Source organism: Oncorhynchus nerka, linkage group LG19 (genome assembly GCF_034236695.1).
Source record: "Oncorhynchus nerka isolate Pitt River linkage group LG19, Oner_Uvic_2.0, whole genome shotgun sequence".
NCBI classification, from domain to species: domain Eukaryota; kingdom Metazoa; phylum Chordata; class Actinopteri; order Salmoniformes; family Salmonidae; genus Oncorhynchus; species Oncorhynchus nerka.
The window spans coordinates 13,703,065-13,730,339 of NC_088414.1; the positions used below are offsets into that span (position 1 = coordinate 13,703,065).

The window sequence follows — 27,275 nt, forward strand, 5'->3', positions numbered from 1 at the left end:
ATATTTAGGTGCACTCCTCAATAGGTTTGAGCTAATATTCTATAGGTGGTGCAGTAACTCAAGCAGAAGACAATTCAGTTCCGGTGAGCTTCTTCCCAAGTCAAGTACTGTGTTTAAGTAAAAAGACAAACAATGTCCCGTTTGGAACACTGACAAGTAGAGCATGAAATCTGATTGGGTAGGCCTGGCTCCCAAGTAGTTGGGCCTGGGCCCATCAAGGCCTACTTGTGCCTAAGACCCTGGTGCCCAGTGGGTACTTCAGCCACACTGAAAACAAATCATCCAGTTTTGCAGTTCGCTGATATCACTTAATTGGGGGGAAAGCAATGGACATGCACACATATGAAGCTGATGTGTCATTTGAACACAACAAAAGACAGAAATTTAAATAATCGTTGTTATTTCGACCATACAAGCTCAGTACAAGTAAAAGAGTGACATGCACGGAATTATGCGCTCAATATTCTTGCTTGATTTTTATACTTCAGGCATTGTTTGTGGAGCTGCCAAGTTAACCAATATGATGCAAATGTTGAAATGTAGCATACTGTTTCAATCCATCTTGTAACAATTTTAAATGGATACAAACTAACTTGACCTTCTCACAGAGAAGAAACATTTATTTTTTCATAAAAAAATTAATTCATGTTATGGGACACAGTTCACATTGTAGCCTAATAACTATTTACAGTATATCACAACGTTTGTAGTAGTAGTCAGTGGTAAGCAACATTCTATACCGATAGCATTCTGACAGCCTTTCAATGGTTTTGAGTTCTTGGAAAGTGCAATGAAATCTCCTTATAGTCTTTATAAAAGTTCATATGTCATTTTATGTTCATTACTGATGTGTGTGCTGGTATATTATATTGGTATTATTGTAATAAGACTGTGACATATACAATAGATCCACCCATGTCAATAGATCCAATCTCCTACAATCCACTTTGGCACCGTATTTCCATTTTGTCCAAACCCTAAACAGGACATCATGTTTCTGCTCGGCTGACATTCCATTTTGGAGCATCTCCAATGAACTCAAAGTTCGAAGAATAACACAATCACTATAGAACGATTACTATTTCTCCTCTTATTGTGTCAGCTGTCAGTAAAACCAACCGTGTGTTTGCACAGCTCCCAGAAATCCTTCACCTGTGAGTTCAGTTTATCAACGTGTATTTCAGTTCAACCCGTCAGAAGTCCCAAACTTTTAGGCTATTAGAAGTCCTAAATTCCCTTCCCTCTGTGACTTTTCTGTATTATCAGCCACTCTGGCTGAGTTTGTGTGTTTGTGTCCATCAGATGCATTTCTCCTGTAAGTTCAGTGTCTCGTCTGTAAATGTCACATGCAGAGTCTTGTCCTTTCGGTCCAATTGCACCCTGTTCAGACGTGAAGGGTCAACTGTCCCCTCTGACCTCATTGATATCCTGGGGCCCTTTTTGGGATCGTTTTGCATCCCCTTACCCGCTGGTGTCTGTTGGTCCCGGAGCAGGGAGTGCTCCACAGTAGGGAGGCTAGGTCTTCCCTCTCCCCTGTCCCTCTAAACCCCCCCAGCCCCCCTTTAGTCCCCTCTGGAAGGTAAAGAAACGTCTGCGAGGTGCTGATGACGTCCTTCAACTCGCGGGACACCAGTGACGGGGAGTCCAGGGAGACGATGGACGAATTCCGATGATCTTCACCTCCGCAGCAGAATTGACCACTGACCCCTGAGCCCCGCCCCTGGCTGCCCAAGCGACAGAACAAACACTTGATCTTCTCCACCAGCTTCAGTAGGACGGTCTTCCTCAGCAGGATGTAGATCCAGGGGTCGAGGATGGGGTTGACGGAGGCAATTCGGATGGCGTGGAGATCTGGGTTCTTCTCTATGGGAGTTGAACGGGCATCAAATTCAATCCTGGACAGCTGGTTTACAAAAATCCGCAGCTGAGGGAGGAAGGAAGGGAGATGGACAGGGTTTAAGGGTTATGGGCTATTCTGTGTATGTATGAGGAGGATGTACATTGGAAGCTTCAATAGGTGTGTTCAATAAGATCTGGATAAGAGCATCTGCTAAATGACAAAAAATGTACAAATTTTACTAAATGATTGATTTCCTATTGAATCCTGTTGAACTACTTTAATTAAATACAATTGAAGTAGCATTCAAGCCAGCTTTCTTCTTCAAACATGAATAACATTAATCTAAACCTAGCAGTTCTTCATGTTATTGTAGTGCAAGAAAAAGTATACATAGCGGACATACAGAACAAACTATCATGGTTGAAAAACGTCTAACCTATTTGACTATGATGTTGTAACGTTGGCATAAGATGAGCATTGGCATTGGCATTGGAGTGTACTAGGAGCAATAGTATCAGCCTAACAGGCAGCGGCACGGAAGCCTGGGCAAAGAGCCAATGAAAACACAACCCCACTCCCCATGTTAATCATCAGTCATATGAACGTCTCTGGCCATTGGCTCTCCCCTGGGTCCAATTAACAGCATTTCTGACTCACAATGTCAAAACAAGTGAAGTAAAGTAACTAGCTTATATGATAAGGTTGTTACTGGTAAATGCAGTAGGAGGGAGAACTCTTAAGGACACTGATTATTGAACTACAGGGAAAGGGGGATACCTAGTCAGTAGTACAACTGAATGCATTCAATTGGAATGTGTCTTCCACATTTAATCCAATTCCTCTGAATAGGAGAGGTGCGAGGGGCTGCCTTAATTGATATCCACGTCGTCGGCGCCCAGGGAGCAGTTGTTATTCGGGGTTAACTGCTTTGCTCAAGGGCAGAATGGCAATTTTTCCACCTTGCTGGCTCAGGGATTCAAACCAGCAACCTTTCTGTTACAGGTCCAACACTCTTAACCGCTAGTCTACATGCTGCCCTTACAGGGTCTCTTTCAGCTAGTCTTTTCATTTTTGTTTGGAGTTTTTGAAGCTTGCAGGATGTACTGTAGTGGCTTGGTCCTCTCAATGAGCACATGGGGACAGCATATAGAACACAATAATATCTAATTATAGACCAAAGGGTCTTCTTCAGACCTTAAGCCCTCAGTTTTATTTTCCAGAGGAGGGTTTTTGAAGCTTGCGGGATATAATGTACTGTCTCTAGAGAATCTGTCCTTACATGTAACTCTCAAATGCTGCATGGGGATGGTTTATAGAACACAATATATCATTGGTCCTCTTCAGAACTTTTGCCCTCAGTACCTTGCAGTTTGTTTTTTCATTTTTGTTGTGGAGTGTTTTTCGAAGCGTGTAGGATGTACAGTCTCTAGTGATTCTGTCCTTACAGTATCCTCTTGTGACTATCATGCAGTGCATGGGGACAGGATGGCTTGTTGTATTCTTTGCACTGTAAAACCATAAAACGTGACACGTTTATAACGTAAACGTCAGTGTTTAAAACTTAAACATTAGGCATTTAGATTTGCCAATGAGTGTTCTCATCTAAAACAAAGGCGTTTAAAATGCAAGATTAAACATGATAGTCAGCTGTTTCCTGTCAGTTTCCAATCAGGAGAACACCTACTGTATGTCTCCTAGGTGATCTGATTTCAAACACTAGTGTTTACTGTCCCATCATCCTCTAGAGTGCATTTAGTCATTACAAAGTGATGTGACTTTCCATAACTTTTATTCAGATCAGTGTAAGGAATGTCTGTCACCTTAACTACATTTCAGCACTTAACAGGACATTTGACTCAAGACATCTTTTCAATCGAGTGGTGTTGTTGTTACTCAACTGTGTTGAATCAATTTCCGTTAACTCTCCGAGGCGAAAAGACGTGGGAGTGACCTCATTATCATATTTCTCAGCATGCTTTGTTGCAGTTTGATTTTTAGAATAGTTAGTTTTAATATATATGTTTCCTCGTGTAAATTGATCCTAAACACTCAGATCCTAAACATTTGGTTTTACAGTATGTTCAGAGGGCAGAGTTTGGTGGAAATGGTTGACACTGGCTGAGCCGTAGACAGACAGACCGATCCCATCAGAGACAAGTGCTACGTTCTCCCACAAGAAAAAATTTCACTCACAACAAAGGGAACTAAACAAGAAAAATTTCACTCACAACCAAACCAGGTGTTCAAAAGGGGTTCTGAAGGACATCCATGGGGGTCTCCACAGAAAGTTGACAAGCAACTTGGAAAATCTACCCTAAAATATTCCCACCATGGATGGACACTAAATTTGGCTAGCAAAAAGAAAACCCCACACCAACTCCCAAACATCACCTGGGCCAGCACAGGTGTAACACCACCCAGCAACAAGATGGACAAGCCAGCACAGGTGCAACAGATACCCACCAACAAGGAGACACCACCAATCGATGAGCTGATGAAATCTGGATATTTGCATTTCTCAAGGTACACACAAACGTGAATTGGCCTGTCTTCCTTATCAGTTTGCTAAATCACAAATACTTGTTATTCATGCTATGAAATTAGATATTCATCTAAAATATTATTAATCCAAGGGCTTCTCTTTAAGGTTTTGTTATAGTTATAGTTTTGTTACTGGTGACTTTTGTATCTAAAGATAAAAGCAAAAATGATCAATAGATCAATTATATTTACTTGTTCTTATTTTTCTCAAAGTAAGGAAATGTTTCTAATGGCAAGAGCGCCAGAAATTGACATTAGAGTTACCAGAGTAACAACACCTCAGCAGACAAGCGTCTGCACAATAACAGTGCAATCACACGTTAATTAATTACACGTGAATTATAATCAAGCCTATCAATATCTTTCATTCGATTAGGAGCTAATTTACTAAATATTAAACCATTTTCTTTAATGCACATTTTGGGCATGTTCCCTCCAATTAAGAATGCGTATGCTGACGTAAAAAGTTGTTACAAATGACACCACACCAACCAGAACGTTATCTATTCCCGCGCACACACAACGAGAGACACAAAAGAGAGACCAACATGTTGCGAAACTTTTTTTAAAATCTTATTTTGCAAGATGTCAACTTACCACCAAAGGTATGGAGCAGATGAGAACAACCACGGAGGTAGCGATGAGCAGGATGACCATCTGGATCTCTGCGCCGGCCAACCGTTGGAAGCTCCGTCTGCGCCTCAGGTCCGCTATGCGTCCTCCCTGGTCCGTACCCAGCGATGTTCTGCGGATGAACCGCTTGTGCATCATAATCAGCGCCCCGCATACCAGCACGTTGCATATCACCGTGGCCAGGATAAGAAAGGAGCTCACCCCGGCGTACATGTAGGAGAAGGCGGCGTGCGTGGAGTCATTAGTCCGCCAGTCGATGAAGCACCAGGTCCCTGGGAACTGTTTATTCACTTTCCCCAGCCCCATGGCAGGCAGCGCGCAGAACAGCACGTTAGAAATGTAGATGCCCGCAAGCGTCAACGCCGCAAGTCTTTGGTCCACGCAATGGTTGTAGAAATACGCATGGTTTATAGCCAAGTATCTCTCTATTGACATGGCACAGATAATGCTGAGGCCGACTAGAAAGAAGAAGAGAAGGATGAAGCCGGAGTACTGACACAGTGACTCTCCACCCGGCCACTTCCCTTGCACATAGGTGGCGATGGTGACGGGGCTGGCCAGTAGCGTGCCCAAAAGGTCGGTCACTGCAAGCCCGCACACCAGGGTGTAAAAGGTGGTTTCCTTCTGCTCCTTCCGAGACTTTCGGAGCACCACGATGGCGATGACGTTCCCCACCACTCCGAATATAAACATAATCACCGGGATAGTAGGCTCCCGGGGCCCACTTGTCATCGTGCCGTTATTCATACCCGACATTATTCTGTAACTGTCTATGTGGAACGAAATAGTTAGTTCTTCTTCAGTGTTATCTCCCAAACCGTTGGCATGTAGACGATATAGTTACTCTTTCGTTGGTGCGTGCTCTCCAAGTTGCTCAATAACGTGCAAATCCACCCAAGTTCCATCATCTTATCTAACCGTTACGCACTCGAATAACCACTCTAACGAATGTCTCCGTGTCTCCGTGTATACCTTCGTCTCTTCTGTTAGTCGCTAACTTTAGGTTTTTGACTATCAGAAGTGTTTTTGTCTGAGGCGTTCTGCACACCGCGCTGCAGTGTTCAACATGTTCAACTCCTCTGTCGTCGCTCCCTTCACTTGTAAGTTTGAAGCAGAGGCTCCGCACTTTTGGAGGTGGAGCAGCTTTAAAGACGTCCTCCAGCGAATGTTTTTACTTTTACTGTTGAAAAGCATATCCCAGAAGGGGAGGACCATCCTCCTCAGTGAAATTTCATAAAAAATTAAAAAATAGCGAAACACTAAAAAAGTTATCCTTTTTAGATACAACTATTCTAAATATATTCATAAGTCACCAAGTAATTGATTAAAACACACTGTTTTGCAATGAAGCTCTTTCAACAGCACTCTCTGGGGGTAGCACCATGATGTAGGCGGAGAACAGCTAGCTTCTGTCCTCCTCTGTGTACATCGACTTCAATACAAAACCAAGGAGGCTCGTAGGCCTCACCCCCTTTCATAGACCTACATGGTAATTATGACCACTTCTGGGGGATGACCATCAACCAATCAAAGCTTTTGCAGTATGAAGTGACATGCTGTCCATCCAATCATAAGATTAGAATCAGAGAATGAACATAGTGTGTTGTAATGGGGTTGTGCCGCAGAGCATTATGGGGAGGTTATGTGTTGAGAAGCTTGGTGAGTTGATGACATTGTTGGATAGAGATTGAAAAGTGATAGTTGAGCATTTTGGGGGATATTATTCAATTAAAATGAGTTTCTTCAAAATACAGGAGATGGAGGTGGTAGATTATACATAGTTTTCATGGTTTTATAACTTTATTTTTGTGTCCAGTTATTGCAATTTATTTCAATTTGTCTTGCTAACTTCAGTAGCAAGTAGCAGTAGGTAGCTAGCTACCAGCTTGAGCAGCTACTGTATCTACTAGCCGTTTTCGCTGCCAATCCTACTGAAAATGTTGTTGACTTTTTGTTGAAGAACCCCTTTCATTCTCTGGGTTACTCGGAAAAGGTGCAAATTAAAACCGAGGGTAGACCTCTGCCTGAGATCAGTTTTATGAAGAAGGATGAAAAGGTGAGTGGGCTTTCAATACCAATTGGTATCAAAAGTATAGCTGTTTAACAGGGAGCCTTTCATCAAGCTGCCTGTATTGCTGGCCTTGCCTGATTTTTGGAAAGAATTGAGCCTTGGGCGAAAGGGGGGTACAGGGACCTGAAGAACATCCATCGTTCAGCTAAACTGCAAAACAAAATCAGGGGGCATATAAATGCCCACATCAGATTCAAGCTTCTGGGAAAAAGCTGTATCGATCATGACGAAGGTCTGCATATTGAAACTATGCAACACAACAAGAAAGTAAGAAGAAACAGGGATGTTATTAAGCGGTTAACCAAGACCAGTGTTTTGTACATAATGTTGCTGCTACTGTCTCTTATGACCAAAAAGAGCTTCTGGACATCAGAACTTGGATTACTCACCTCAAATTGGACGAGGAGTTCTTCTTCAATGAGTTGGACATGAGGGTTTTACTACAGACACACAACCAGGCCCAGATCCCCGTGATTCACTGGAAAAGGAAACGTAGGTTTCGTGGACAGAGATCAGGATGCCTTGTGAGGATCAGGGGACGAGTGGCGAATCTGCCATTGTCTTCCGTTCTGCTAGCTAAAACAATAGCTGGTGCACGATATCTAATGAAGTCTCAAGGTTTTGCTCTCCTGAGGTAGAGTTTCTCATGATAAGCTGTAAACCACACTATCTACCTAGAGAGTTTTCATCTGTATTATTCGTAGCTGTCTACATACCACCACAGACCGAGGCTGGCACTAGAACCGCACTCAATGAGCTCTATTCTGCCATAAGGAAACAGGAAAATGCTAATCTAGGCGGCGCTCCTAGTGGCCGGGGACTTTAATGCAGGGAAACTTAAATCAGTTTTACCTCTATCAGCATGTTAAACGTGCAACCAAAGGGAACAAAAATTCTAGACCACCTTTACTCAACACACAGAGACATGTATAAAACTCTCCCTCGCCCTCTATTTGTCAACTCTGACCATAACTCTATCCTCCTGATTCTCGCTTACAAGCAAAAAATTAAAGCAGGAAGCACCAGTGACTCGGTCTATAAAAAAGTGGTCAGATGAAGCAGATGCTAAACTACAGGCCTGTTTTGCTAGCACAGACTGGACTATGTTCCGGGATTCTTCCGATGGCATTGAGGAGTACACCACATCAGTCACTGGCTTTATCAATAAGTGCATCGAAGACGTCGATCCCACAGTCACTGTATGTACATACCCCAACCAGAAGCCATGGATTACAGGCAATATTTGCACTGAGATAAAGGGCCACTGGGCCAGACGGATTACCAGGATGTGTACTCCGAGCATGCACTGACCAACTGTCAAGTGTCTTCACTGACATCTTCAACCTCTCCCTGTCTTAGTCTGTAATATCAACATGTTTCAAGCAGACCACCATAGTCCCTGTGCCCAAGAACACTAAGGTAACCCGCCTAAATGTAGCAATGAAAAGCTTTGAAAGGCTGGTCATGGCTCACATCAACACCATTATTCCAGAAACCCTAGACCCACTCCAATTTGCATAACGCACCAAAAGATGCACTCCACACTGCCCATTCCCACCTGGACAAAAGGAACACCTATGTGAGAATGCTATTCAGTGACTACAGCTCAGCGTTCAACATCATAGTGCCATCAAAGCTCATCAATAAGCTAAGGACCCTGGGACTCAACACCTCCCTCTGCAACTGGATCCTGGACTTCCTGACGGGCTGCCCCCCAGGTGGTAAGGGTAGGTATCAACACATCCGCCACACTGATCCTCAACACGGGGGCCCCTCAGGGGTGCGTGCTCAGTCCCCTCCTGTACTCCTGACGGGTTGCATCACTGCCTGGTATGGCAACTGCTCGGCCTCCGACAGCAAGGCAGTTAACCCACTGTTCCTAGGCCGTCATTGAAAATAAGAATTTGTTCTTAACTGACTTGCCTAGTTAAATAAAGGTAAAAAAATAAAATACAAAATAAAATAAAGGCACTACAGAGGGTAGTGCGTACGGCCCAGTACATCACCGGGGCCAAGCTTCCCGCCATCCAGGACCTCTATACCAGGCAGTGTCAGAGGAAGGCCCTAAAAATTGTCAAAGACTCCAGCCACCCTAGTCATAGACTGTTCTCTCTGATACCGCACGTCAAGCGGTACCAGATCGCCAAGTCTAGGTCCAAGAGGCTTCTAAACAGCTTCTACCCAAGCCATAAGACTCCTGAACAGCTAATCAAATGTCTACCCGGACTATTTGCATTGCTCCCCCCACCCTCCTACGCCAGCCACTTTTATTTAAACTCTACCTACATGTACGTAATTACCTCGACACCGGTCCCCCCGCACATTGACTCTGTAAAGGTACCCCCTGTTTATATAGCCCCGCTATAGTTATGTACTGCTGCTCTAATTATTTGTTATTCTTACTTTTTTTTCAGGGATTTTCTTAAAACTGCATTGTTGGTTAAGGGTTTGTAAGTAAGCATTTCACTGTAAGGTCTACACCTGTTGTATTTGGCGCATGTGACAAATAAAATGTGATTCGATTTGTGTTTTTGGGCATGTAAGAATTGTCTTTTAGAGGACATGACGAGAGGGAAAGTTCCCGATAACAAGGGCAACTACAAGGAGCTTGCGGTGGTAATTGCACGTTGACGCTTTACTTGCTGAACATATGGAACTTTAGACTGTCTTTTTTCTGGGATGTCGAAATCAATTCAGAATGATTTGGTATCTTCCATCGTATCATCCATTAAAAGTTAGGTTAAAGAGAGAGGTTGACGCAGCAATTTTTTTCCCTGCGTGCTCAAGTAGGGGTTTTCACTTTCCTCCGGTATTTATTTAGCAAAGATGATAACAAAGTATCACTCCGGACAGACACAAGCAAAAACTCATTAATATAAATGTTGCAGCAGCCTAGGTTAAACCTAAACATTAGAGATCTGACATGCTGTATGGAATGAAAACGAGACGATTTTTCAGTCTGATCAACTGTCGGCTACTAATAAGAGCAGATGCATACAGCCTATGTGTGAGAGTAAACTAATTGGTCACATGATGTATTTATAGTCAATTTGTGTTTCAGGAGAAAATGGGATTGTAATCCAATTTGGTTTATGTTTAACATTGGACTGGCTAGGCTGCCTATACATTTTCAATACAAAATTATTAATTGGAATTAATCCATCAACATAATAGTAATGACAGATGTGAGTACATGTTTTATAAAGCCTACAGTTGCATAGGTGTGCACGATGCAAATATGCAAGCTGTGAGTTCTATTTTCTATCAGTTGTTGTCTGTGTCTGGGTGGAGGAAATCCCCCTACTAATCTAGTCTAAATATAATAAAGTATAAGGTTGCTGCAGTTTGACAGATTGACAGTTTGACAGCAGGGTTTTTTAAAAACCAGTTGAACGGATTCGGAAAAACTCGTCCCATCATAGCCCTTATGAAACCTTTTACAACTCATTAATCACTGTCATACCTTATAGTATCCAGAGTTTTCTTGGTTAGGTTAACAGATAAGGAAAAACTCTGGGCCCTAAGGTGCCACCAGTCTGCTTGCAGTTGTCGGTTATCGTCAGGTATGTGGATGATCGGGGCTTTAGTCAGGAACATTTCTTGTGCTACTTTGATGTGTCAAGTGGACGAGATGCACAGTCTGTGTTTGACTTTGTGAATTTTGAGATGGCTGAGTTTAACTTCATGGAGAAATGTGTTGTTCAAACCTACGATGGCGCAGCTGTAATGGAATGTATCTGCTATTTGTATTTCCAGCTAAGTCCCCTCCTGTTCCCTAAGAGATGATAACCACTCCACTCCACTACCATTGTCAACTCTCTCCTGATATCAAGTTTCAGGTAAGACCCAAATGCAGACTGTGTTGAAATAACAATGTTTATTACAGCAACAGGGGCAGGCAAACGACAGGTCAAGGCAGGCAGGTGTCGATAATCCAGAGTAGTGGGGCAAAGGTACCGGACGGCAGGCAGGCTCAGGGTAAGGTCAGGCAGAGGTCGGTAATCCAGAGCAGGGGCAAAGGTACAGGACGGCAGGTAGGGTCAGTGGCAGGCAGAGTGGTCAGGCAGGCGGGCTCAGAGTCAGGACAGGCAAGGGTCAAAACCAGGAGGGCGAGAAAAAGCGAGACTAGGAAAAAGCAGGAGCGGAGACAAAACTCTTGTTGACTTGACAAACAAGACGAACTGGCAACAGACAAACAGAGAATACAGGTATAAGTACCCAGGTGTAAGGGGTGCGTGTTGGTGGCAGGGAAGTCAGGTGCAGGAGAACGAACTTGGTATAAACGGAGTTGTTTAATAAATGCTGACAAAACTCCAAAACAACCAAAATGTACAAAATAACAAAGTGGGTACTGTAACGGCTTTCTACTGGTGAAGGAGAGTCGGACCAAACTGCAGCGTGTAGATTTCGATCCATGTTTAATAAAACAATTTAACACGAATCAACACACAAACTCAACAAAACAATAAACGAAACAAAAACCGAAAACAGCCTATACATGTGTCTACAAACCTCTAACAAGGACATCAAGACACACAGGACAATCACCCACAATACAACCAAAGAATATGGCTGCCTAAATATGGTTCCCAATCAGAGACAACGGTAAACACCTGCCTCTGATTGAGAACCACTTCAGACAGCCATAGACTCTCCCAGAACACCCCACTAAGCTACAATCCCACTAAGCTACACACCACATACAAAAACCCATGTCACACCCTGGCCTGACCAAAACATAAAGAAAAACACAAAATACTTCGACCAGGGCGTGACAGAACCCCCCGCCCAAGGTGCGGACTCCCGAACGCACCTCAAAACAACAGGGAGGGTCCGGGTGGGCGTCTGTCCATGGTGGCGGCTCCGGTGCGGGACGCGGACCCCACTCAAACACTGTCTTAGTCCCTCTTCCTCGCGTCCCTGGATAGTCCACCCTCGCCGCCGACCATGGCCTAGTAGTCCTCACCCAGAACCCCACTGGACTGAGGAGCAGATCGGGACTGAAGGACAGCTCGGGACTGAGGGGAAGCTCGGGAGTGAGAGAAAGCTCGAGAGTGAGAGAAAGCTCAGGAGTGAGAGAAAGCTCAGGAGTGAGAGAAAGCTCAGGAGTGAGAGAAAGCTCAGGAGTGAGAGAAAGCTCAGGAGTGAGAGAAAGGAGTGAGAGAAAGCTCAGGAGTGAGAGGAAGCTCAGGAGTGAGAGGAAGCTCAGGAGTGAGAGGAAGCTCAGGCAGGTTGATGGTTCCGGCAGATCCTGGCTGACTGGCAGATCCTGGCTGACTGGCAGATCCTGGCTGACTAGCGGTTCTGGCAGATCCTGGCGGATCCTAGCTGACTGGCGGATCCTGGCTGACTGGCGGATCTGGCAGATCCTGGCTGACTGGCGGATCCTGGCAGACTGGCGGATCCTGGCAGACTGGCGGATCCTGGCAGACTGGCAGATCCTGGCAGACTGGCAGATCCTGGCTGACTAGCGGTTCTGGCAGATCCTGGCGGATCCTAGCTGACTGGCGGATCCTGGCTGACTGGCGGATCTGGCAGATCCTGGCTGACTGGCGGATCCTGGCAGACTGGCGGATCCTGGCAGACTGGCGGATCCTGGCAGACTGGCAGATCCTGGCAGACTGGCAGATCCTGGCCCACTGGCAGATCCTGGCCCACTGGCAGATCCTGGCCCACTGGCAGATCCTGGCCCACTGGCACTTCTGGCGGATCCTGGCTGACTGATGGATCTAACTGATCCTGACAGACTGGCGGCGCTGGGCAGACTGGCGGCGCTGGGCAGACTGGCGGCGCTGGGCAGACTGGCGGCGCTGGGCAGACTGGCGGCGCTGGGCAGAATGGCGGCGCTGGGCAGAATGGCGGCGCTGGGCAGAATGGCGGCGCTGAGCAGACTGGGAGCACTGGCGGCGCTGGGCAGACTAGCGGCTCCTTGCAGACTGACAGCTCCTTGCAGACTGGCATCTCCTTGCAGACTGGCATCTCCTTGCAGACTGGCAGCTCCTTGCAGACTGGCAGCTCCTTGCAGACTGGCAGCTCCTTGCAGACTGGCAGCTCTGGCTGCTTCATGTTGACTGACAGCTCTGGCTGCTCCTTGCAGACTGGCTGCTCCATGCAGACTGGCAGCTCCTTGCAGACTGGCAGCTCCTTGCAGACTGACAGCTCCTTGCAGACTGACAGCTCTGGCTGCTTCATGTTGACTGGCAGCTCTGGCTGCTCCTTGCCGACTGGCAGCTCTGGCTGCTCCATGTAGACTGACAGCTCTGGCTGCGCTGAACAGGCGGGAGACTACGGCAGCGCTGTAGAGGAGAAAAGCGCTGGCTGCGCTGAACAGGCGAGGCGCACTGAAGGCCTGGTGCGTGGTGCTGGAACTGGTGGTACTGGATCGAGGACACGCACAGGAAGCCTGGTGCGGGGAGCTGCTACCGGAGGACTGGAGTGTGGAGGTGGCACAGGGCAGACTGGCGGCGGTGGGCAGACTGGCGGTACTGGCGGCGCTGGGCAGACGGGTAGCTCAGACGGCGCTGGGCAGACTGGAGAAAAAGGCTCTGGCAGCGCTGGACTGAGGAGTACTGGTGCCTCTGGAATGAGGGGCTCTGGCGCCTCTGGCATGAGGGGCGGTAGCTCTGACAGCGCCGGACAGGCGGGAAGCTCCGGCAGCAGCGCCGGACAGGGGGGACGCTCCGGCAGCGGCGCCGGACAGGCGGGACGCTCCGGCAGCGGCGCCGGACAGGCGGGAGGCTCCGGCGCCGGACAGGCGGGAGGCTCCGGCAGCGGCGCCGGACAGGCGGGAGGCTCCGGCAGCGGCGCCGGACAGGCGGGAGGCTCCGGCAGCGGCGCCGGACAGGCGGGACGCACTGTAGGCCTGATGCGTGGTGCTGGCACTGGTATGCCGTGCATACTATGCCACGCCAACAGCTTTCTTTCTACTCTGTCCACTACATCCTCCACACTCTCAGACTCAGCACTCTGCTTCGCCGACAGCTCCAATTCCATCCATGGCTCTGCCCAGGGTCCTTTTCCGTCAAGGATCTCCTCCCAAGTCCATTTATCCAAAGAGTGCAGCCTCTCCCACTGCTGCTGCTGCTTCTGTTGCTTCTCCTGCTGCTGCCTTTGCTGCTGCTGCTGTTGCTCCTGCTGCACCTGTCGCTTCTCCTGTGGCTCCTGCCTGTTGACACGCTGCTTGGTCCTGTGGTGGGTGATTCTGTAACGGCTTTCTACTGGTGAAGGAGAGTCGGACCAAACTGCAGCGTGTAGATTTCGATCCATGTTTAATAAAACAACTTAACACGAATCAACACACAAACTCAACAAAACAATAAACGAAACGAACACCGAAAACAGCCTATACATGTGTCTACAAACCTCTAACAAGGACATCAAGACACACAGGACAATCACCCACAATACAACCAAAGAATATGGCTGCCTAAATATGGTTCCCAATCAGAGACAACGGAAAACACCTGCCTCTGATTGAGAACCACTTCAGACAGCCATAGACTCTCCCAGAACACCCCACTAAGCTACAATCCCACTAAGCTACACACCACATACAAAAACCCATGTCACACCCTGGCCTGACCAAAACATAAAGAAAAACACAAAATACTTCGACCAGGACGTGACAGGTACAAAACCCGTCGCACACCAACACTAAATAGCACATCACATACAATCAAAACTATCTCCGACAAGGACATGAGGGGAAACAGAGGGTTAAATACACAACATGTAATTGATGGGATTGGAACCAGGTGTGAAGGAAGACAAGACAAAACTAATGGAAAATGAAAAAATGGATCAGTGATGGCTAGAAGGTCGGATACGCCGACCACCGCACGAAGGAGAGGGACCGACTTCGGCGGAAGTCGTGGCACCAGGGGATAATGGGGAGGATGGGTGACACCTGAAGGGGGGTGGAGACAAGCACAAGGATAGATAAAACAGATCAGGGTGTGACACCTGGCATGAACTGAAGCCACGTCTCATGTGCCCACTCCTCCACTGGCACATTGAATGTTTCCTCAGCAAAGACTGTGAGTATTCCTATCAATTGCATCTCATTACTGTATGTTGATTCAATCACATTATTACACATGAATGATTTTAATCCTTGCTTGGACTAAATCATTCTTAACTCTTTTGTCTAACTGTGTAGTGTGTTGTGTTATTGTTTTTTGTCTTCCCAGTCAAATCCTGTCCTGCACTGAAGTCAAGCCTCTGAACACCTCATTTCATGCCTCATACCATCATTCAATCACTGTTTTGATCCCTTTCCAACACTGTGTAAGTAGCCCTCTCATTCCCATTCCACATAAATGTCTTTATTAAATGCTTTAGGTTTTTGAAACACACGGTCGTCTCTGTGCGTTCTACGCCCATACCGTAGGTCTCCCATCCTCCTCAATTTTTCAAGTCACCAGCTTCCACTGTATACCAAGTACAAATACAGTAAAGTACTGTACACACTTTTTCTCTTAGCTAAATAGTGTTTGTAGACAACTGCTAACTTCAAAGAGTGGGGAATTCAGGGAGTTGGTCTGATGGGAATCCTTGATGCTATTGGACTCCCCCTTGCTTGAGGAACAATAGAGGATAGCCCCCCCTAGTCATGTGCTATGACATGACTTACCTGGACCACGTATTGAGATGTGCTTTTTGTTATGTAAATCAGGTGAAAATGAGACTGGAGTGCTACTTTAAAATGGTTATTGTTCAGCATATTTACTTTGGGCAGGATTACGACCCGAGGTAAGCGTGCACATAAATGGAACATAATTTCCTTTTTATGGGTATTCTGATCTTGAACTAACTTAAGCATTTGAATAGCGTGCTATTCACCTGCTATTTGTTTTGGGTGGAGATCAAATAAATGAAGGTGTACGGAGGTGTGTCTACAAATTTACAGTGACACTGTATTCTGACCTTGACCTAATTCCCAAATAATTCCACCACCTTTACGCAAAGAAAATCAATGACTTAAGGTCTAGCGAACCTACTGGTTCCAAGTGGAAAAAGCATATACTTTATTTAAAAAAATAAAAAATAACACCACTCTCCATGTACTGTAATTTATAACTTGATAAGAGCTATTAATAAGAGCTAGGTAAATGAGTAATCCATTTGGATAAGGGAATTGTAAATATAAATGACACTTGTTTTAGATATACACTCAGTGGCCATGTTATTAGGGATACCCTTCTAGTACCGGGTCGGACCTCCCTTTGCCTCCAGAACAGCCTGAATTCTTTGGGGCATGGACATGTTGCTCATTTGGTATCAGTGGACCTAACGTGTGCCAGGCTAACGCTTCTCACACCATTACACCTCCGCCACCAGCCAATGTTTTTCCACTCCTCAATTGTCCAGTGTTGGTGATCGTGTGCCCACTGGAGCCTCTTGTTCTTGTTTTTAGTTGATAGGAGTGGGACCCGGTGTGGTCGTCTGCTGCAATATAGCCCATCCGTGACAAGGACAGATTAGTTGTGCCTTCCAAATGCCGTTCTGCACACCACTGTTGTACTGTGCCGTTATTTGCCTGTTTGTGGCCTGCCTGTTAGCTTGCACAATTCTTGCCATTCTCCTTCGACCTCTCATCAGTGAGTTGTTTTTGCCAATAGGTCTGCCACTGACTGGATTTTTTTTGTTCTTGGTAAACCCTAGACACATTCGTGCGTGAAAAGCCCAAGAGGCCGGACATTTCTGAGGGCCTAGAACCGGCGCGGCTGGCACCGACAATCATACCACGTTTAACGTCACTTAGGTCACTTGTTTTGCTCATTCGAATGTTCAATCGAACAGTAACTAAATGCATTTGCCTGCTTTATATAGCAAGCAACGGCCACCGGACTCACTATCTGTAGGAGCGAACCATTTTCGTGAACGGGGTGGCCACTGAGTGTATTTTTTCTTATAATCGCTGGAGAAAAATGTGTAACCAGACATATGGCAGCAAACTAAAGCATATCAACATATCAACTTTCCCACAGTAAAGTTTATGGAATGCTGTGCCTTTATGCAGAATTTGTCTTAATTAATTATAGGCTACCCCGACTTTCTGTTTCCTATTTCTATCATGTTAAATTTTAGCAACTGTCAGTATAGACTGTCAGTAGGTCTAATGACATATATTCAACTGACAATTTGAAAAAAATTGCCTCCAACACTCTACACAGCAAATTGGATGCAGTCTATCACAGCGCCATCCGTTTTGTCACCAAAGTACCATATACTACCCACCACTGCGACCTGTATGCTCTCGTTGGCTGGCCCTCACTTCATATTTGTCGCCAAACCCACTGGCTCCGGGTCGTCTATAAGTCTTTGCTAGGTAAAGTCCCGCCTTATCTAAGCTCACTGGTCACCATAGCAGCACCCACCCGTAGCACGCGTTCCAGCAGGTATATTTCACTGGTCACCCCTAAAGCCAATTCCTCCTTCAGCCGCCTTTCCTTTCAGTTCTCTGTTGCCAATGACTGGAACGAACTGCAAAAATCACTGAAGCTGGAGACTCATATATCCCTCACTAGCTTTAAGCACCAGCTGTCAGAGCAGCTCACAGATCACTGCATCTGTGAATAGCCCATCCAACTACTTCATCCTCATACTGTTATTTATTTGATTTATTTCGCTCCTTTGCACCCCAGTATCTCTACTTGCACACTCATCTTCTGCACATCTATCACTTCAGTGTTTAATTGCTATATTGTCATTATTTCACCACTATGGCCTATTTATTGCCTTACCTCCCTTATCCTACCTAATTTGCACACACTGTATATAGACTTATTTTTCTATTGTATTATTGACTGTATGTTTATTTCATGTGTAACTCTGTGTTGTTTCTGTCGCACTGCTTTGCTTTATCTTGGCCAGGTCGCAGTTGTAAATGAGAACTTGCTCTCAACTAGCCTACCTGGTTAACTAAAGGTGAAATAAAAAAAATATATATTTCTTTACTGTTAGTTCCCTTCAGTTGGTATAGCGAAACATTATCATTCCATTTAATGACATTGCTTTGTTTATCTTTATTTGCTTCCTCGTTAAACACAGTCACAGCCGCGTGGTTGTTGCTGAGGATCAAAAGTAATAGTTGATAATATAAATAAAGACATGTTGGCAAATTAAATCGGTATGTCATCCAGCTCTTCTTGGAAAGAGGAATCATCAGAAGCAGCCATTGTAACCAAATAGTTTATCAGTCTCGGACAGACATTTACATTTTGAAACTTGTGGATAAAATCTTTACAGCCCTTAACAACAATAAATACACCCTTGGCATCTTTTTAGATTTATCTAAAGTGTTTAACATGGTTGATCATGAAACATTACTTTCTAAATTGCCTTATTACAGGTTTCATGATTGTAAATATGATTGGTTATATAGTTATGTTTATGAGAAAAAATGTTTTATGCAAACTGCTGTGCGTCTACTAGGGCCAAGATATCCTATGGTAGACCACAGGGTTCGATAATCAAACCTTTGTTATTCCTAATCTACATCAATGACCTTGCTGCTATGTCTTCTACCGTACTTCCCGTTCTCTTTGCTGATGATACCAATTTGATCTAATCACACAATCATTTTTATTCACTTATTAATGAAGCCAACTCCGGTATGGCCTAATTTTCTGCATGGTTCCTGGATAAACAAACTGTGTTTACATTTTGAAAAATCCAACTATATTGCATTAACTAGTAAGAATAAGAAATATTGTTAAAAAAAAAAAAATCAGAAAAAAAGACAGAAAAGAGAATTAAATGGAACAAGTTACATCCACTAGATTCTGCTGAGATCTAATTGATGAAAAGTTATCCTGGAAAGATAATTCTCAATTTGTCTGTAGCAAAGTGATGAAATCTGTTGGTATCATCAGAAAGATTAGTGGTTTGGTTTGTCAGGCTTGCTTCCTAACTCTAAAGCTTAATTTACCCATATCTAATTTACTGTAATATTGTCTGGGCCAGTGAATACAGTTGAAGTCAGAAGTTTACATACAGCTTAGCCAAATACTTTCAACTCAGTTTTTCACAATTCCTGACATTTAATCCTAGTAAACAATCCCTGTCTGAGGTCAGTTAGGATCACCACTTTATTTTAAGAATGTGAAATGTCAGAATAATAGTAGAGAATGATTTATTTCAGGTTCTATTTCTTTCATCACACTCCCAGTGGGTCAGAAGTTTACATACACTGAATTAGTGTTTGGTAGCATTGCCTTTAAATTGTTTGACTTGGGTCAAATGTTTCGGGTAGCCTTCCACAAGCTTCACACAATAAGTTGGGTGAATTTTGGCCTATGTCTCCTGACAGAGCTGGTGTAACTGAGTCAGGTTTGTAGGCCTCCTTACTCGCACAAACTTCAGTTCTGCCCACACATTTTCTATGGGATTGAGGTCAGAGCTTTGTGATGGCCACTCCAATACCTTGACTTTGTTGTCCTTAAACCATTTTGCCACAACTTTGGAAGTATGCTTGGGGTCATTGTCCATTTGGAAGACCCATTTGCGACCAAGCTTTAACTTCCTGAGTGATGTCTTGAGATGTTGCTTCAATATATCCACATAATTTTCTTGCCTCATGATGCCATCTATTTTGTGAAGTGCACCAGTCCCTCCTGCAGCACAGCACCCCCACAACATGATGCTGCCACCCCGTGCTTCACGGTTGGGATGGTGTTCTTTGACTTGCAAGCATCCCCCTTTTTCCTCCAAACACAACGATGGTCATTATGGCCAAACAGTTCTATTTTTGTTTCGTCAGACCAGAGGACATTTCTCCAAAACGTACGATCTTGTCCCCGTGTGCAGTTGCAAACCGTAGTCTGGCTTTTTTATGGCGGTGAAGAAGCAGTGGCTTCTTCCTTGCTGAGTGGCCTTTGAGGTTATGTCAATATAGGACTCGTTTTACCGTGGAAATAGATATCTATTTATAGATAGATATAGATACTTTTGTACCTGTTTCCTCCAGCATCTTCACAAGGTTCTTTGCTGTTGTTCTGGGATTTATTTGCACTTTTCACACCAATATATGTTCATCTCTAGGAGAAAGAACACGTCTCCTTCCTGAGCAGTATGACGGCTGCATGGTCCCATGGTGTTTATAATTGAGTACTATTGTTTGTACAGATGAACGTGGTACCTTCAGGCATTTGGAAATTGCTCCCAAGGATGAACCAGACTTGTGGCGGTCTACATTTCTTTGCTGAGGTTTTGGCTGATTTATTTGGATTTTCCCATGATTTCAAGCAAAGAGGCACTGAGTTTGAAGGTAGGCTTTGAAATACATCCACATGTACACCTCCAATTGACTCAAATGGTGTCAATTAGCCTATCAGAAGCTTCTAAAGCCATTTTCTGGAATTTTCTTCTGACACACTGGAATTGTGATACAGTGAATTCTAAGTGAAATAAACTCTGTAAAAAATTGTTGGGAAAATGACTTGTGTCATGCACAAAGTAGATGTCCTAACCGACTTGCCAAAACTATAGTTTGTTAACAAGAAATACGTTTTAATGACTCCAACCTAAGTGTTATGTAAACTTCCGACTTCAGCTGTATATGATATTGGGATTACGCAGAGTATCACACATGGACATTTCCTATGGCCTCATGGATTCATTCAATATCCTGAGATATGTGTCATCCTATTTTCTCTCTTCATGTTGACAAATACTGACTGTATACATACACTACCGTTCAAACGTTTGGGGTCACTTTGAAATGTCCTTGTTTTAAAAAGAAAAGCACATTTTTTGTCCATTAAAACAACATCAAATTGATTAGAAATACAGTGTATACATGGTTAATGTTGTAAATGACAATTGTACCTGGGAATGGCTGATTTGTAATGGAATATCTGCATAGGCGTACAGAGGCCCATTATCAGCAACCATCACTCCTGTGTTCCAATGGCACATTGTGTTAGCTAATCCAAGTTGATCATTTTAAAAGGCTAATTGATCACTGGAAAACCCTTTTGCAATTATGTTAGCACAGCTGAAAACTGTTGTTCTGATTAAAGAAGCAATTAAACTGGCCTTCTTTAGACTAGTTGTGTATCTGAAGAATCAACATTTGTGGGTTCGATTACAGGCTCAAAATGGCCAGAAACAAACAGCTCTTTTCTGAAACTCATCCGTCTATTCTTGTTCTGAGAAATGAAAGCTATTCCATGTGAGAAATTGCCAAGAAACTGAAGATCTCGTACAACCCTGTGTACTACTCCCTTCACAGAACATCGCAAACTGGCTCTAACGAGTGCCCCGGTGCACAACTGAGCAAGAGGACAAGTATATTAGGGCTTTCTCCTATAGAGCTCCATTTTTATGGAATGGTTTGCCTACCCATGTGAGAGACGCAGAGTCGGTCTCAACCTTTAAGTCTTTACTGAAGACTCCTCTCTTCAGCAGGTCATATGATTGAGTGTAGTCTGGCCCAGGAGTGTGAAGGTGAACGGAATGGCTCTGGAGCAAGGAACCGCCCTTGCTGTCTCTGCCTGGCCAGTTCCCCTCTCTCCACTGGGATTCTCTGCCTCTAACCCAATTACAGGGGCTGAGTCACTGGCTTAGTGGTGCTCTTTCATGCTGTCCCTAGGAGGGGTACGTCACTTGAGTGGGATGAGTCACTGACGTGATCTTCCAGTCTGGGTTGGCGTCCTCCCTTGGGTTGTGCCGTGGCGGAGATCTTTGTGGTCTATACTCTTTGTGGGCTATATCTCTCTAATTCTCTCTTTCTTTCTTTCTTTCTCTCTCTCGGAGGACCTGAGCCCTAGGACCATGCCTCAGGACTACCTGGCATGATGACTCCTTGCTCTCCCCAGTCCACCTGGCCGTGCTGCTGCTCCAGTTTCAACTGTTCTGCCTGCGGCTATGGAACCCTGACCTGTCGTGCTACCTGTCCCAGACCTAGAGATACTCTTAATGATCGGCTATGAAAAGCCAACTGACATTTTCTCCTGAGGTGCTGACTTGTTGCACCCTCAACAACTACTGTGATTATTATTATTTGACCATGCTGGTCATTTATGAACATTTGAACATCTTGGCCATGTTCTGTTATAATCTCCACCCGGCACAGCCAGAAGAGAACTGGCCACCCCTCATAGCCTGGTTCCTCTCTAGGTTTCTTCCTAGGTTTTGGCCTTTCTAGGGATTTTTTCCTAGCCACCGTGCTTCTACACCTGTATTGCTTGCTGTTTGGGGTTTTAGGCTGGGTTTCTGTACAGCACTTTGAGATATCAGCTGATGTAAGAAGGGCTATAAAGATACATTTGATTTGATTAGAGTGTCTAGTTTGAGAAACAGACGCCTCACAAGTCCTCAACTGGCAGCTTCATTAAATGGTACCCGCAAAACACCAGTCTCAACGTCAACAGTGAAGAGGCTACTCTGGGATGCTGGCCTTCTAGGTAGTGATCAATTAGCCTTTTAAAATTATAAACTTGGATTAGCTAACACAACGTGCCATTGGAACGCAGGAGTGATGGTTGCTGTTTCAAAAACAAGGACATTTCTAAGTGACCCCAAACATTTGAATGGTAGTGTATGTGTTTTCTCAGCACATTTAAGATAGGAAACTGTATTTATTCCAGATATGCTTCTCATGGCTGAGGTCCATATCCTGATCTTGATATGCTTTTTGATATGCTGAAAATAAGGACGATTTCTGATGCATTTATGAGTTTTCACCACATGCTGAATAATTTGACAAATATGCTATCCTTATTTTTCTTTCATGCACAAATCATTTTTGGATTCCCTCCGGATATTGAGCCATTAGATATCTCGAGAGAGGCCTATGTGGACATCTTCGTTTCTCTATATGATGACAAATACTAAGAGTAGGCCTACATAGGGTATTTTCTCAGCAAATACAATGCATATGCTCTTGACTGATGTCCATATCAGGATCTTGATATGTGTTTTGATATGCTAAATAAGGGCCATTTCTGATGCTTACTTGAGTTTAATGCTTAATGCTTAATAATTTGGCAAATATTAAATCCATATTCTTTCAGACACTAGCTATAATTGTTCTCTTCCCTCTGGATAAAGGTATGCGCAAACTACAAACTAAAAGTGCTGTAACTGGTAGCCTAGCAACAAGAATCACATATTTTCTGCTTTTGAGTTCCAACTGTCATTTTTAATTTGGGCAGCACAAATGAGTGTGTGGTCGAACTGACAACTGGAAAATCAAAGAAGTGAGAAGCTGTTCAGAAAATAACTCAAAGAAGTACATGCTTAAGTGAGTAACTAATTTGAGATGTTTTATTTATCTTAGCTAGTAACTAGAGTCAAGGACGTTAGCTAATTTGGCCAGCAGCCAGGTGGGCTAGCTTACTAGACTTGATAGAGGGGTAAAAGCTAACTGGTAGCTTAGCTATCTAACAAATAACAAAATTGACTTCCCTTCAGGGAATATTATTTTTACCACCTATCAAGCCTCAAGGTCAAAGCTAACATTTTAAAATGTTTCGGCATATTTTGTATTACTGGTTAATATAATCTAACTAGCTAACTAACTTAATCTAACTAGCAAATTAGCTCACCATGAATTAAATTGGTAGAGTAGCTACCTTGTGGTATAGTTCTGTGATATTACAATATTTCCTTGCAATATCGACATTATTTTGATTTATGCATTGACAGTTTGGAGTGGATCACAGACCTACAATACCACCTTAGGTCTTGACTGGTGACCCAATCTGCACCCGTCGTTCATACCAAACAGGGTAGGCACGGATAATGAGGACATCCTCATTGTGCAACACATCCTGACCAATGAGGAGGATTCCAATCAGGGCAAGTCACACCCAAATGGAAATAACCTCGAAATCGACAATAAAATCGAGCAAAACTCCTATAACACTGTACTGTGCTCTACTGTACTGATCTCTACTCTACTCTATTGTGATTTACTGTGCTGCACTATAATGTCCATACTTGTGAAACATACAGTAGATGTCTATGATTGGTACAGATTTGGTCCGATCTGGACCAACCTAATTTGGTCGTGTTTGGGGCGGTGTAGAATAATAGCCAAACATGCAAAGGAGGATATTACCTTTGTGTACCTATTTAGGATACAACACTCTGCAGAGAATGACGTTCATAATTATGCATTTCTGTATATGTTACCATCAACTAGGAGTGGTGGGTGGAATCAGGCGCAGAGAGCAGGGTTCAGTCTTTCTTTCAAATTTATTCCCCAGCGCAACAAAACAGTCACGCCAACACTCCTAGTGCAGTCCAAACAACAGGACAAAATAGTCCGGAGAATAAATACACAATAACTCACACCATCAAACACAGAGTAACAAAAACAAGCCCGCACAAATACCCAGCGGGCCTAGTGCACTTAAATACCCTACAAACAAACCCTAATACAAAACAGGTGTACCCAATTACCCAATAACCCAAAACAAACGGAAAGGGAATCGATGGCAGCTAATAGGCCGGCGACGACGACCGCCGAGCACCGCCCGAACAGGAAGAGGCACCATCTTCAGGCGAGGTTCGTGACAGTATAGTACAGAGCAAGGACTCAGGATGACATTCTGTTACTGAGTGTTGATCCACCTACCGTAGTTCAATAACCAAAATAAATGTTTTTAAACTCACGGTGTCATATCATAGCGAACACCCCATTCTTTCTGCAGACATCTGTGCATCTTAATTCAGAGTATATATTTAACAGAGCTCTGGGAAAACGTGTTCACCAAGAACTGAAGGAGCATCTGCACTCTTCCTCAAGGGCATTCGGGATGGCAGATGGGGGAGCGTTAGCATCTCCCTCTGATTTCAAAGGTTGTATGTTAGAAACCAGCGATAAAAAGTTGTTTTTGATATTTTTGTTTTAAGCCTATCCCGAACCTTAACCCTTACCTTTGCCATTCAGAGTTAATGCCTAACCTTAAGAATTTGGAGTTAATGCCTGAACTTAACCCTTGTGTTGTCTTAAGTGTCAAAAATGACCCACCACTATGTTTAACAGCAGACAAAACCCCCTAAATGAGACTTTTCCTAGAGTGACCCCAACATTAGAAAAAGTGAAACATCGTCTTTGTTCATATTTCCATGAAAGCTGTACTCCACCAGGGTACAAAGATTGTCTTAGGGTCATTTTTGATCCAGCAGTTATAAAATAATTTACACAGCACAAAAACCACAAAGACACACACACACACACACACACATACACACACAAAATGAGAAATTGAGATTATGCTACTGATTGAACTGAGCCAGCAGCTCCTGAAGAGGAAGATCCCCCTGCACCCCTTACACCTGCAGGAGGATGACTGCCCGCTGGCCCATGGTCATCTTCCATAACATCATTGATGTATCCTCATACAATGCCTTCGTGATATGGAACAAGATCAACCCTACCTGGATGCCTGATAAGCAGAACAAGAGGAGGATGTTCCTGGAGCAGCTGGGAAAGGCACTTGTAACCCCATACATTCAAAGAAGGGAGTGCCTTCCCCACACAGCAACCTCTGCAGTGCTTGTGAAAGCTGTTCAGGGGGTTGAATCTTGTCCTGATCCACCTGAGGCTGCAGCTGGGGCAGGCAAGAAGAGGAGATGCCAATTCTGTCCCCCAAGGAAGGACTGTAAAACAAATACTTTGTTCTGCACATCTGAGAAATACATCTGCAAAGTCCATGCACACACACTTGCATACTGTCTTACATGTGCTAATTAGAGTTGATTGATTTATGTTCTTCACGTTCTTCTTTTGTATCTATTATCTTCTTTTATTCTTATCTATTGTTGTTGTTTATACACCTTGTGGGTGGGGGCAATGGTTAAAAAAATGGGAGAAGACAAGTATTTTGTCGTTGAATTTCTCATTGTACGGTATAACATAATATATCACGATGTTGCCAAAAAGGTTCAAGACTCTTATTGTTTCCCTTCAATAAAATGCATTCAAAACTACTTTCTGCACATTTCTGCTACGTTCTTAGGCTATTTAAGTGCTGTTGGACACCTATGCAGTACCTTTAGCAATAATAATAATAATAATAACAAACCTCTACTTTAGTAAAGAAAACAATGATGCCAGGTGTGATGTAATAAAATGAGTGGTGTCCACTGATTAAATTCAGTCTCTCTGCATTGTGAAGAGGGAAAACCCAAATATTCACAAACTTTGCGATGAATGACAGATTGTTTCTTCATGCAAAATAGATTTGGGGTTTAAAATTCAATTAAGCTGCTTCATTTTAGGGGATTATTGAAGGCAGGTCATTTTGTACCCTTAGGACAAGGGGAGTATACAGAATGTTGAAACTACACAAGGCTTAACCTTAATGCCAAACTCAACCTTAAACACTTTGAAATGTGATGTTTGAGAAACATGGAAAACGTCTAATTCTGACGTGAGACTGTGAGAGCTGATGGTAAATATCACATGTGCTAGCATGACTGACTAACAAGGCGACAGGTGCAACACATCCTCCAATCAGGGCAAGCCACACCCAAACAGAAATAACCTTAATCGATATTGGTGGAAGGGGAACAGTTGTTGGTTAACACTCCAAATTGAGCTCAGCTGCATTCAATTTGCTTTGATCATCCTTGAGACGGCACCACAACTTGATTGGAGTCCACCTGTGGCCAATTCAATTGTTTGGACACGATTTTTAGAAAGAAACACACCTGCCTATATAAGGTCCAACAGTTGACGGATCATGTCAGAGCAGAAACTATGCCATGAAGTCCAAGGAATTGTCAGTAGAGTTCAGAGAATTGTTATGAGGCTGGGGAAGGGTATAAAATAAAGGGTATCAAATCATTTCTAGGGTGTTGAAAGTTTCCAAGAGCACAGTGGTCTCCGTCATTGGGAAAAAATATGGAACTACCCAGATTCTGCCTAGAGCTGGCCGTCTGACGAAACTGAGCAACATACAGAGAAGGACCGTGGTCAGGGAGGTGACCAAGAACCCAATGACCACTCTGACAGAACTACAGAGTTCCTTGGCTGAAATGCAAGAACCTGCCAGAACAACAAATCTCTATAGTTCTTCACCATTCTGGGCTTTATGGGAGAGTGGCCAGGGCTGAGAAAAAGGCACATGACCGCACGCCTGGAGTTTACAAAAAGGCGTGTGAAAGGCAAAAGATTCTGTGGTCTGATGAGACAAACATTTTATTCTTTGGCCTGAATGCAAAGCGCTATGT

General features: G+C 44.1%; 1 protein-coding gene and 1 pseudogene across 1 annotated transcript; one reads left to right on the forward strand and one right to left on the reverse strand.

Moving 5' to 3' along the window:
• Nucleotides 1–379: 379 nt before the first annotated feature.
• LOC115101077 (prostaglandin E2 receptor EP4 subtype-like) lies at nucleotides 380–6,163 on the reverse strand (annotated as a pseudogene).
• Nucleotides 6,164–10,886: 4,723 nt separating this feature from the next.
• On the forward strand, nucleotides 10,887–26,030 carry LOC135562388 (keratin-associated protein 5-4-like). Its single transcript, XM_065004737.1, has 2 exons — nucleotides 10,887–15,121; nucleotides 15,275–26,030. The coding sequence occupies exon 1, from the start codon at nucleotides 13,669–13,671 to the stop codon at nucleotides 14,290–14,292; it is 624 nt and encodes a 207-aa protein (XP_064860809.1). The 5' UTR covers nucleotides 10,887–13,668; the 3' UTR covers nucleotides 14,293–15,121; nucleotides 15,275–26,030.
• Nucleotides 26,031–27,275: the final 1,245 nt, after the last annotated feature.

Coding starts and splice junctions, on each gene's coding strand:
- LOC135562388 (XM_065004737.1), top strand. CDS start 13,669: ATGAGGGGCTCTGGCGCCTCTGGCATGAGGGGCGGTAGCTCTGACAGC.